Source organism: Aquila chrysaetos, chromosome 10, assembly GCF_900496995.4.
Source record: "Aquila chrysaetos chrysaetos chromosome 10, bAquChr1.4, whole genome shotgun sequence".
NCBI lineage: Eukaryota > Metazoa > Chordata > Aves > Accipitriformes > Accipitridae > Aquila > Aquila chrysaetos.
In genome coordinates this window covers 39,688,790-39,701,226 of record NC_044013.1, presented here as the reverse complement: position 1 = coordinate 39,701,226, position 12,437 = coordinate 39,688,790, and the positions used below count along the sequence as shown (strand labels likewise).

Sequence of the window (12,437 nt, the reverse complement as noted above, 5' to 3'; positions counted from 1 at the left end):
TGAATATATTCACATGCTGTAGGGAGCAGAACTTAGTGAGATAAGTCTTGGGGGGTGGATATCATTGGATTTTGCTAAGTAGGGTAACAAAGCTAACATCCACAGGTTTTCTTTTGATTTTTCTCCCATAGCTAGGATTGTAAGGGGAAAGATTAAAGATTAATTTCCACATGCATTTTTCATTTTAGTACGAAGCAAAATGTTCAGTCCTGTGAATCTAAAAATGTGTTACAGTAAAATATTTATCTGGGTCTTGCTACTGGCCACCTTTTGACTGTAGTTAATGTGAATTTGGTTAATGTAGAAAATCAGATGACTGAGGAAAAAGTAATTGAGAAGTGGACAACTGGAAGTTTCCCAAGTGTGGTAAATAAAAACACGTTTTAATTTCTTTATTATCTTCCTTCATACCTTTGATATTAAAATCTTTCTGTTTATGTGAATAGTTCCTGATCAAATTAAAATGGAAGACAGAGTCTCAAGCAAAGAATCTGAGAGAAATGAGGAGAGAAATCATAGTTTATGGACTGAGGAGTCATTTAATCAAGCAGAGGAAACAGAAAGGTATGAAGAACGGATGGTAAGGTGTATTTGGCTTTGAGTTACAAAGATTTAGAATAATGGTTCCAGTATATTTTAACAAGATTCGATGCTGACAGTAAGCCAACTTTTTGGCTTTATCAGAACCCTGATAATTATGACTGTTTTCTTTTAAAATGTGTAGTATTAAACTTGCCAGCATCCATTTTAAATCTTCTATTCAACAGGGCTCACTCTACTCTTGATGATATTTTAGAAAGAATGCTCCGTGCAATTCCTGGAGATGAGGAGGTCCAAGAACAACCTCAGGGACGCACTCTTGGGTTGGCTGATCATTGATACTTTGTTCATAAGTTTATTTTGTTTATGTTCTGGGTACAGACCTGTGCAGGACTTTTGAGAAAATGGGCTGTCACTCCTTAGAGAGTAGTGTGTCAGGGAGCTTGCCTGGAGACATCGATCTGAACTCTCCATACTAAATTGAGAGGGAAAAGAGTGTTTTGTTAATATAATTTCCTGTAGGTGGAAAGCAAATACTTCAGTAGGCTTGGAAGGCAGTGCATAGTCTTCACAGAAATCAGAGATAATTTGACAAAATGGTGGATTTTTTGAGATCGAGAAGAATGTACGTTAAGAGAACAGAATCATGAAAGCTTTTTAGAAAAGAAGAGTTTGGGAAGATGGTTATACTGTCATGCCAATATAGGAGGAAATGAAGAAAATGGCAGAAGTCATATATATGTCACTTTAAGGAAAAGATTCATAGCCCAGATAACTTTTTTCCTCTTAGCACTAAAGATAAGAGCCTAGTAACTCTGAACAACTCCACAGTTAATGCCAGTGAGTAGTCATAAGTCATTCCTAACATATATCTTACTAAGGAACGCAAGATATTCTTGTGTTTGGCATTAGGATTTTATTTTATTTTTTCTACTGAACACAGAAGTCAAATGTCGTGATAGCCAGGAGGATCTTGCTGACAAGGCAGACCGATTCCTGCAGTATATATACTGCCATGTTCATAAATGGCTCAGTCCAAAGCCCATTCACACGTGTAGTCAGACTACATTCACTTAATGCTGTTATGTAAGCAATCATTGGAGTGTGCATATGGATGTAAAGCTAAAGCACATCTGTAGTTTTGGGGGGGAGAGGTGGTTTGTTTAGGGGTTGGAGGGGGCAGATGCCCATTTATAGGTGAGGGTAAAAATAAAAAGGCATCTAGTATCTCCAGAGGCTTCTGTTCTAGTGCTCTGCATTCATCATGTCTAAAAGAAAATACAAAAAATTGCGATGATACACAAAATTCTGTCCTTCAAGGGCTGCAAGCCTGCAAGATCCAGAAGATGCTGGAAGGACGAAGGGAGTAGAGGAAGGTGGAGCTGGGGCCAGAGGCAGAGCACCAGAAGGCTGTGCGGGGAGTTCAGAAGGTCCTCTTTGTAAAGCTACTGGCTGCTGTGCTGGGCAGTATTGTATTTATTATATTGTTAGCACTGAATTCATCAAGCTTGCACAGGCTAGTTTTTTGCTTTTCCTGATTTCCTCCATCTGGATACTGTTTCTACCCTGTGCTTTTAAAGGAGAGACAGCTGCTCTAGACTTAAACTCTCCGGAGACACTTGAAAATTTTCTAATTTTGGGGGGCAGTTGAGACTGACAGCACTGTGGACCATTTGCTGGAGCTGCAGGGTGTCTCTCTCATTGTGAGACTGCAGTTTCCTCTACTGACTCGAAAGCACTGAAAGACAGCTGATAATACTGTATCTGTGTCCTGTTTAGTGCTCAACCTCTCTGGCTTAGGCACCTAAATGCTTCACACTGTAAGGACCTTGGTTACTATCAGTATGGTTTGGTATGTACCTGTGATGTGCCATCAAATCCCTTAAACATCTGTTTTGGTCTCATCTCCCCTGGCTTTCCTTTAATAGAAACTAGAAGTAAGGAAGAAGACACAAGACAAAATAAAAGTGTTTGTTCTGTAAGTCCAAATCTCCGTTAGGAACTGTCAAAGCTGACTGGTATTCTACAGCTAAAGTAAAAAGTTGCCATTTTCAACATTTTGCAATTAAAGATGTTTCTTGTTACAGGGAGGGGGCTGACATACTTGCATTAAGTTAATGTGCACTTAGTGCTGTGCAAAAAATATGAAAGAACTGGCATTTTGTCTGGAAAGAAAAAGGCAGTAGCCTTTCGTTTTCAGAGAGAACTTTTGATTTTTCGGTGTGTAGTACAAGATGACCCAAAGGAGTTTGCTTCAGTGTTGTGGGCATTTAACACTTCTACAGCAGTCACTCTATAACACGTTTCGCTTTCCAGTTAGGCACCGAAAGTTTGAAATGTCCCAAGTCACTAGCTACTTTTGCAAATGTTGATGGTAATTTTTAAACCTAGAGATGTGGAGGTAACATCATTGTGCTCGTTATTTGCACAACATTAGAATGTATGACCCTATTTTCTGTCAGACTCTGAAGAACTGAGTTGGTAGGGATTGGGCTTCAGGTTTTGAAAACAGAGTGATTTCTGATCACAAAGAGGGTCCTGTGTAATGCACCCAATAGCAACAGAGCTGAGACTGGTTTCTGATTACAAGTGCAACTGAATGTATCTAGCAAAGAGATCTGTAGTGCTTGATTCAGCATGCTTCTATGTGCTGACAAAACTAGAGCTTTCTCTTTGAAGTGTTGTGTGGCTGTGTATGTTCTTCTTGGTTCTGAGCTGAATTCACGTGTTTTTTAGACACACATCCTGAAGATCAGAAATCCCGCTTACAGCAACAGCAGTCTTCATCTTTGCCATTCACGTGAGCCTCTCTTTGAATTAAATTGGGCTTTTGGTAGAAATCTGTGTATTCTCTGGCTGCATGAGATACATTCTTGTTTTCCATGTCAAGGAGGTGAAAGGAGCAATATGAAATCCCATTCCCTTCAACTTGTGGTTTGATGTAAGAACAAAAACAACCGTGTAACTTTTTTTTTTTTTTCCCCTACAGGGTAATTGTTTTGGATCAGAGCTCTCCTACATGATTAAAATGGATGGTGAATAAATTCTAGTATATCACCTGCTTACTGCTGCTTGTACAGTATACAGCCTGTGAATTGCAACCCTTTTTGGCCACATAAAGAATTTTAAAGCTCGGACTTCCTTTAACTGCAGCAGCAAGTACAGAAGAAAATCTAATGCTCTACTTTATAATACAGTTTGTACTGGTTTTACACCATCATTGCATGTAAAGGCAGTATCAATAATACTGCAGAACTGAACTGTTTTCTGAATATAACATCCTTATGAAGCTGGCTACGTGGTGGGGGGTTTTTTCTGTGTGTGCATGCTTTCATAAGCAAAAGAATTTCTTGCTCTGTTGCATTATGCAGCTTTCAGTGTTACAGACAAAATGATTGTAGTTCTGTGGACTGCTGTTACTGCTCAGGCACTTAAATTTTTCCGTGCTGGAGTGTGGAGCATGGTTACAGCCCATGTTGTGTATGTTTTTCCTTGCTCATTAAATTTAACAAGGTAATTTCTTGTTTTCTCTTTTCTTAGTGCTTTTGTGATCTAGCGTTGAACTGATTTGACTGATTAAGGGGATTAATTGCTGTGCAAAAAGCTAATGAGAAAAAGGCAGTGTTCTCCAGAGATTGCAAATGCAGCAATACATTCCCTGCCAGCATTAGACAAGACTATGAGAAAATCTGGTTAGTATTAGGAAGATACCTGTTGTGTAATTAAACCACACTTTCGGTAGGCCTCATCAAAAAAAAAAAAAAAAGTCCCTGAATATGATTGAGCTTTGGATCAGGATTTTGATGTGCACAGCAGCTTCATATTCAACTTTTCTTGTGATAAATACTGTTCAGGTGCAGGAGGTGTGAAGATTGTCCTTGTCCCTTTTTAAGAGACACTGGGATTTTAGCTGGTTGTACCCCATGTTGCTTTTTCGTTCCTGTTCACGTAGGGAAATGCTGCCTATGTGTAACTGTTAGTTAATTTGGTTTAACAATACTTAATAAAAGTTTCCAAGGTTATTGTGCTGCCGCCATGTGGTTCTTTTTCTGGTTTTGGTAGTTCTTTTCTGGGGTTCTTTTTTGTTCTGTTTTTGTTTTCTTTTTACTTGTTATTAACTATGTTTCCCATCGTCAGACTATGTACACAACTAGATGCTGACAGAGCTACTCCAGGGAAGGTGCTGCAAACTGGCGGACTTGGGGGAGCTTTCTTCAGGAGAGATCAAGAAAAAATACAAATCTTTCATCCGTTCAGTCCTGTTGTGGTAGTGATGGAGCTAGAGCAGAAGTGCCAGCAGCAAGGAGACTGCAGTTTGAGTCTGCCCTCAAGTTAACAGCAGTGCCAGTGCATGGCAAACGGGGCTCACTTTTGTGCATTACACAGTTCTGTCCAGGCAAAAGGGCAGTATTTTCTAACCTGGGCTTGTATCTATTGCAAGGTGCCCGGTTTTCCCCGTGTGTGAGTTCTGTATTCTTGCTGCGGCAGAAGAACTTTATATTCTTGATACAAGCTGCTGGAACAAGGTCCTACTTTACATAGGCCTGGCGCTGTGCAACGCATTGTGTTACGTTGCAGCCTGTTGCAAGGAACAGAGGGTCATTATCCTACGTTACCATACAAATGCATGCAAAAATTAAATCACAAATTTATTGTGCAATTCTGTCCTGAGTGGCTTGTGACTCGTAACTGACAAGTAGCCAAGGGTCATTCCCGTCGCTTTGGGCAATGTTTTGTTATGTTTCATAGACTTGCTCAATTAAATAAAAAGTAATTAAAACTTGCAAGGCTGCAGCAGTATGGTGGAGTGGAGCAAGCACACGTGCATTTTTACATGCACGTAATTACATATCACTTTGGTTTGCAACACGTGAAATCTTCTTAGCTGCTTGGATTTCTTTTTCTATTTTATCTGTCAGACCAAATGGTGAGCAGACTGTGAACGATTTCCCTATCTTTTTTTAATCTTAATGGGGAGAATTTTTATTTCTGTTGGTAGGGAGCCTTTCAAGTAGTCCTGTAGCCTGTCTGCTCTCCTTACCGAGGCTAGAACGCGGTAGTTAGAGATTCCAGTTTTTCAGCTGCTTGTACTTCTCCAGATTTAAGTTTAGTATGCATGTAAATCATCCTAATAACACAAAGCATGGGCACAAAAGCTGTAATTAACAGGAACAATTAAACAAGGACCAGCGAGAGACAACAGAGGAGACCAGAGGGGGCCCATCTAATGCTGCTTTTCAGCTTCCCAGAGAATGAAAGGCCAATTAATTAAATTAAAACAGTGATGCTGAGCTGTTCTAATTCCTCTGAGCCGCTAGCATGCGAGTTGTTTTGCGTGTAGGAAGGCAAGCGGTGGGAGGGAGGTGGAGACGTGGGGCTGGGGTGAGGACGGGCGTCCTTGTCCCCCAGCCCCGGGGACGCGGCACTGCCTGTCGGTGCTGGATGTCTCGGTAAGCGCTCCCGGGGCCCTGCCGTACGTTTGAGTGAAGACGAGAAGAAAAGCAAATGTTCGTTCTCTCAGCAGCCATGTTTTGGCTCCCTTGTACCTGTCATCGTACTGGTCTTGGTTTGGGGATTTTTTTGTTCTGTTCTTGTTTTGGAGCAGAGAATCTCAGAGGGAAAAGGAAAAAAAACAACCTCGGTCTCCCAAATCTCATCACAACCTGTGCCAGCCCAAATTGCCTCTCTGGCTGCCGACTGTCAGGTTGGGGACTGCATGCTAGTGAGGCAATTTAGTGAGGTGATGATGAAAAACTTTTAGCATTGCTTCCCTCTAACTCCTTCAGGGGTTTTGCTGCAACAGCAAAAGGGGTGGGAGGAGGAGAGGAGCGAGGCATGTTTTGGGATCGTCCTGGTGGACGATGGGCGATGATAGAAACAAAACTGCGGAGGGGAGAGTGAACCTTTAAATCTTGTGACTGTGGATCAGTCTCATTTTGAAAGCAATTTAAGTGTTCAGAATCAAATTTTGAAAGACAATTAACTATGGAGGCAGACAAGCTGCCGATAGCATTTTTAAAAGAGAGAGGAATTTGATCAGAGTCTCGGGGGATTCCTGTCTGCGGCATTGTCTAAACCTTGCACTTAGAAGCCTTGTCCATAGGCTCCTAAATCACATAAACTGCATCGTAGTCCAGAGGTGTAATTGCAGCTGGTGTAGGTAAACATTGTGTTTTGAGATTCAAGATCAGGTGTGTAGCTATGGAACCCCATGGACAGGTTTTTTTTGTCTTTTATTTTTTTCCTTACAGGCTTTGGCATCTTTTGCTTTCTGTTGAGGTCCCGGCCGATGGGGCAGCCGTGACTCTGCTCTGCCTTGTCCTCGGGGTCCACAGGGCCTGTTTGTTACAACCTGGGTGTTCACCCTTGCTGGGAAATCAGTGGATTTAAGACTTTTCCTTATTGCCTTAAATATAAATAAAATATGTAACTTTGTGTCTTTGAGCTATGGTTTTTTGCTTGCTATCCATTATGATGGCATATGTGGCACTTGCCACGAGAGAAGCAGCGCCAGCTGTAGTAGCGGGAGGCGAAGGGTTTTCTGTCAAACCTTCTATCAGCTGGTAAAACAGATGCCTGTGAACTTGTCAGTGTTTATTAATGTTTATTAACGCACTCTGCACTTAAACATACCTGCTGGATTTTTTGCCAGCTTCACGGCGTGACCTCGAACTTCACACCGAGATTGGGCGATGCAAATAGGATTTGGTCTACGGAGGGACCGCTGTGGAGGGGGGTCACAGCCGAGTGTGTTCAGCCTGACTCCGGGGTGTTTTGCATTGAGGAAAAATTACTCTTATTTTCTTTGTTCTTAAAAGACTCCAGATTCCCGAAGGTGAGGGGCTGGAAGGGAGGGGTGTTTTCTTAGGAGAGGGAAATAAAAGTTTGCAGTTTATCCTACGAGGGGGTAGCTCCTCTCCCACAAGAAGACAATGTCACGTCTTTCTGGGGAGCACCGTGAGGGCTGCTGGGGAAACTTCTCCGACCTCCAAGAGCCATCCGTCTCCTGGGCATGGGGAGAAGCTTCTCTCAGCCCATGTTGGACGAGGCTGGGTGGGACAGGCTGAGCCCGAATCTGATGTTGGTGCAGGCAGGATCTGGCCCCGGTTAGACGGGGTGAGATGGTGTCACCTTATTCCGCAGCCCGTCTGCAGCGATGGCTGCGCGGGGGCCGGGGGCAGCCGGGGCGGTTTTTCCCGTCCTCCAGGGATGGTGACCGCAGCACACCATTTTCAGCAGGCAGCTCTGAAACTGGGCAGGGAAAATGCAGGTTACGTGTTGCGGAATAGAGCTGGTGTCTGCCTCGAGACTTGGAGGCAGAGGCTGCGGGGTGGGCACTCCACAGCCCATTGTATTTTTGGGTGAGGGCTGTATTAATTCCCAGCCTAACTCTTTGCAGACCCTGGCAGTTTATTGACGATAGAAGTTTCATTCTGTTTGCTTTGTGCATTCAATAAGCAGTTTGTGATCTAAAATTAAGTTGCCTGACCCCATAAAATCATGGAAGCAGAAAATGAGTTCTCGTTCGGGCTCGGAGGCTGCTCCCTCCCTTTCCATTTTATTCCCCAAAACCTTGCTGCTTATACAGCAACTGCTGGATTGAGCTTGCATCTATGCTTCCAGATAGGATAGATGGTTCCTCCACATTTTACGAGGCCACTAAGTCGTTCTCCAGAAGCCCCAGTGAAGCTGTGGTTTCGTTAGCTAGTGGCTTTCTCCCTCACCTGTTTGTTCATGAAGACGTAGATGATTGGATTGTAAACCGTGGCGGTCTTGGAGAAGTAGGAAGGCAGGGATGCGAGAGCTGGCTGGATGGCGATGTCTTTGTTGGTGGCTACCACGAGGGCAAACGTGGTGTAGGGCAGCCAGCAGATGAGAAAGGCCACCACCATCGCGATCACCATGCGCGTCACCTCCCGCTCCGCCTGCTGCGTCGTGTCCGATTCCTGCTGCTGCGCCGCAGCCTGCGGGGAGTTTTGGAGAGAGACCGATGCCTATTAACAAATTGCAGCATTTCCATCCCTTAGGTGCCCTGACATCAGCGCCAGGAGATGTCAGCTCCATCGACTGTCACAAAAACCTGCCACGAGGCTCTTCAGCCCGACGGAGTTGTGCCTCGCCGGCGGTTTTGGGAGCAGAAAACCATTAACTCGCCTGCACCCGCCGTACTTACCGCTTGCAGGGTCATCAGCAGGTTGGTGTAGGAGAAGAGGATCAGGCTGAGGGGCATCACGAAGCAGGTGACAAACAAGGCCAAGATGTAGCTGTTGTTGTTGCTGCCACCGGTGTACCAGTTGGGCCCGCAAGAGGTTCTCAGACCTGGAACAAACAAGTTTCAAAACAAGCCTAAACCGATCACGGGTTTGGACAGGGGCTCAGTAACAGGCTCCGAAAGAGCAGGCGCCGGCGCTGCCCCTCTTCGCCATGCTGCCCGAGCACCTCTCGCTTTTCCATCCCCAAGGACCTGGAGGTCAGTCACTGGGGTTTTTGGCCGGCCGACTGCTCTGTGCGGGAGGGTGATTTGCCGTGGCGTGCAGCGTTATGCCAAGCCTCTACATAAGCAGGTTTTTGGGCTGGGTTGGCTGCAGCGTGTCGTGCCGTGCGCTCCTGCAAAACACCCTCCGAGAGAGGATTATTGCCTGAGCAAGCAGGAGGTGTTAACATTTTAAATACCAGCACAGACGCTCTCCAACTACCTCAGACTTGAAAAAGGATACGTAAGAAGGCGACGCTGTGGAGTCTGAAGCACGTCTCCCCTACCTTCGGGCACGTAGCTGCTCCAGCCCATGAGCGGTGGGGTCGTCCAGAGCAGCGACCAGCTCCACGTGAAGGCGCAGCCGCTGACGGCGTGCCGGTGCTGGAACCGAAAGTCTCCCAGGGGTCTGCAGACCACGACGTACCGCTCGAAGGCCAGGATGGCCAGGGACCACAGCCCCACGATACCTGGGGGGAGAAGGAGAGTTCGTGTCTTAGGAACAGGCTCTCCTGTGGCTCTGCTGCCCACGGTGGGACGTAGCAGATGAAGATTGAGAGCTGTTGAAGTCAATATCGTAAAAAGAAGTAAAAGTCAGACGTTTTTCTTATGGCAGGGATAGCTGTGAGGATATCTGGCCCTTAAAAATGAAGTTGGCAACTGGGTGTCTGTGACGCATCGTGGTTATGGCCACAGTCTCTCCACTGGAGTGTCGACAAAAGGTTTTGTGCAGTTTCATGTTTCTGATGCACCCACAACCATCCGTGTGCTGACACGGCAGCCAGCACCCACGAAGCGCATCCCGAGCGAGGACTCCCGATGCGCCCAAAAGTGACATTCCTGCCCTACGAAGACCAAGACAGAACATGTGGTGACCTGGCACAGCCGACCATCTACTTGACCCTTCCCTGCGCTAAAGAATAGCTGAAGAACACGAGTTTTACATCACGCACAAAAGCATTGACTTTAGGAGATGCGGCGAGCTGATGAAACGTTCCCCGAACGCTAAACGCAAGAGCACCAACCCAAGACGGGTCTCAAGGTTCGTGTCCTTACCTGTCAGGGAGACCATGAAGCCCTCCAGCTCGCACATCCGTTTGCCGAACACGAAGAAGCCGTTGACGTTGTTGGAGAAGCTGACGGAGCTGCCGCAGAGCGTCACCAGCAGGTCGGCCACGGCCAGGTTCACCAGGATGTAGTTCAGCGGGGACCGGAGCTTCTTGTACCTGATGGAAACCACGATGACCAAGCCGTTCACAACCGAGGCGGAGACCACGACGATGCCCATCAGCACGGCCACCGACAGGTACGTGCCCCGCGGGGCCTGGTGGGGCCACTGGGGGCCATCGAAAGGCCCCGGGGTCCCGTTATTTGGGGGGTCCTGCGAGCTGTTGGAGGAGTACATCGGGCTTCTTCTGGAGCACCGGTGCCGGTCCAGCTGAGGCAGGCGACCCTCCCCAAAAGCAAAGCTTCTTTATAAAGCCGGAGGGCCTGACGCGCCCCAGAGGAGCTTTGCGCTAAAATACCTTAAGCTTTTTTTTAATCTGAAGGGTTTGTTCTCCCTCCCCTCTTTTTATAATCAGCTCTTTATTCCAGAGGGGATAAAGAGTGACTTAAAAAAAATAAATCTGATGACCGAACGGTGCATCATTTAATTGAGTAAATAGCTTTTTTTTTTTTTTTCTTTTTTTACCTTGTGCTTCCCACCCGCATTCCCCCGTAAGCGTGACCCCTGCCCAGCCTCGGCACCCGGGGCTGGCCCTTATTCCCCGTGCCGTGGGTTGTCGGGGCTGCGGGCGCTCCCGTCCCATTGACCCGCGCTGGGAGCGCAGGAGCCGACCCCGCCGGGATCGCCGCGAGCCCCCAGCGGCGCGGCCCTGGGGGGCGCGGGGTGCTGGGGTGGGATCGCCTGGGAAGGGGCGAGCCCGTGGAGAGGAGCAAAGGAAAATCCGCGCCGGCCACGCTGCGCGGCTCGGGGAGAGGCCACGGCGGCCACTGCCGAGAGCCACGTGCTGGCCCCGGTCTGGTTGAGCTGCACCAGTTATAAATATACATGATATAAACAAATATTAAACATATTCATATACTAGCCAACGTATTTTAATAATACGTATAATGTAAACTATCTAAAATATATTACATATTTATAATACTACATAGAAGAATTAATTTGTATCTGGACACATACATTCACACATGGATGTATGTGGAGACAGCATGCAAGAACGAGCGTGAGAGACCGTGCTACCTGTAACTAGATATAATAAACATATAATACAATATATACTACATATATAACACAGAGTAAATACTTACATAAGCTATTAAATGAAAAGATTTTATACACATATATAAGCATATTAAATTATGCAAAAGTAATACATACAAACAGATACAAATATTTAAATTTATTATCTAATATGTAATATGTAATTAATATATATTTTAATTAGGTATTATATATTATAATGAGTGCATGTATACATACATGCTTTCATGTTTGTGCCTTTAAATACAGCTACCTATATCTGTAGCTATATATAATATACATTCACATATCTATTTATACATACATCACATATTTTATATAGTGTATATATAACTATACATACATATGTATATAGCTGTCTATGTAACAATGGATATTTTTATATAGACATGCATAAATATATAAGTGCATGTATTTATATATACATGCATACATATATTTATTATATAGATTTTAAAAAATATATTATACATATATGTATAAATATAACAAATTTTTATTGTATATACTATAATATGTTTCATATGTTATATTATATATACTATACTATATTGTAGATACTATAATATATAAAAGTGAATGTGTAGCTATACATACATATCTGTATGCTTGTAGAGTTACATATATACATACAGTATATATATAACATATATTAAGAAATTATACATTATAGTCTATATAAATATTTTATATACACATACATGTAAATTATATAAAATATTTATATGCATATAATAATTATATAGGAAATATACTGTAGAAAGTGCATTTATGTACTTATACATGCATATATATGTATCTATTTATACAGCTATCTATGTATTTAGACAGACACACAGCTATAACTCTAAATATAATAACTACAGACAGACACACAGACACCCCCCCCCCCCCCAAGCTGTGCATCCCATGGGCAGCCGCAGCCGGGGATGCGCAGGGACCTGGTCCCCCGAGCCGATTAAATGGAGCCGATGGATTAACAGCGTGCGCCGGGCTGGGCTCTGCCCGGGCGGCCGCTGCCGCACCGCCGGCACCACCACAGCCCCCGCGGCACCGACCCGCCGACCCGCCGACCCGCCGACCCGCCGACCCACCAACCCGCCGACCCACCGACCTGCTGACCCGCCGACCCACCGACCCACCGCCCCGCCGACC

The 12,437-nt window shown here is 45.0% G+C and overlaps 2 protein-coding genes across 9 annotated transcripts in view; one reads left to right on the top strand and one right to left on the bottom strand.

Moving 5' to 3' along the window:
- The window catches only part of TEX14 (testis expressed 14, intercellular bridge forming factor), a 40,352-nt gene extending 35,790 nt beyond the window's left edge, over positions 1-4,562 (top strand). For 2 of the 7 annotated variants that reach the window (XM_041126448.1, XM_041126445.1), the window contains 2 exons: positions 3,277-3,340; positions 3,530-4,562. In XM_041126448.1, the coding sequence (XP_040982382.1) occupies positions 3,277-3,340; positions 3,530-3,563 (98 nt within the window). In that variant the 3' untranslated portion in view covers positions 3,564-4,562. Of the gene's footprint in view, positions 1-304; positions 565-767; positions 884-1,330; positions 1,381-3,276; positions 3,341-3,529 lie in introns of those variants that run through there. The other 5 variants (XM_041126444.1, XR_005933291.1, XR_005933292.1 and 2 more) reach the window with 5 other exon arrangements.
- A 2,942-nt stretch (positions 4,563-7,504) lies between these two features.
- Positions 7,505-10,873, bottom strand: LOC115347134 (pinopsin). 2 transcript variants are annotated; one of them, XM_041126452.1, is made up of 6 exons: positions 10,721-10,873; positions 10,070-10,239; positions 9,301-9,483; positions 8,714-8,859; positions 8,265-8,504; positions 7,505-7,791 (listed from the first exon to the last, which is right to left on the bottom strand). In XM_041126452.1, exons 1-6 carry the CDS (start codon positions 10,822-10,824, stop codon positions 7,648-7,650), a joined length of 987 nt encoding a protein of 328 aa, XP_040982386.1. In that variant the 5' UTR covers positions 10,825-10,873; the 3' UTR covers positions 7,505-7,647. The 2 variants fall into 2 exon arrangements, with proteins under 2 accessions (XP_040982386.1, XP_029884024.1); XM_030028164.1 differs by lacking the exon at positions 10,721-10,873 and having other exon boundaries at positions 10,070-10,557.
- Between the last annotated feature and the right edge of the window lie 1,564 nt (positions 10,874-12,437).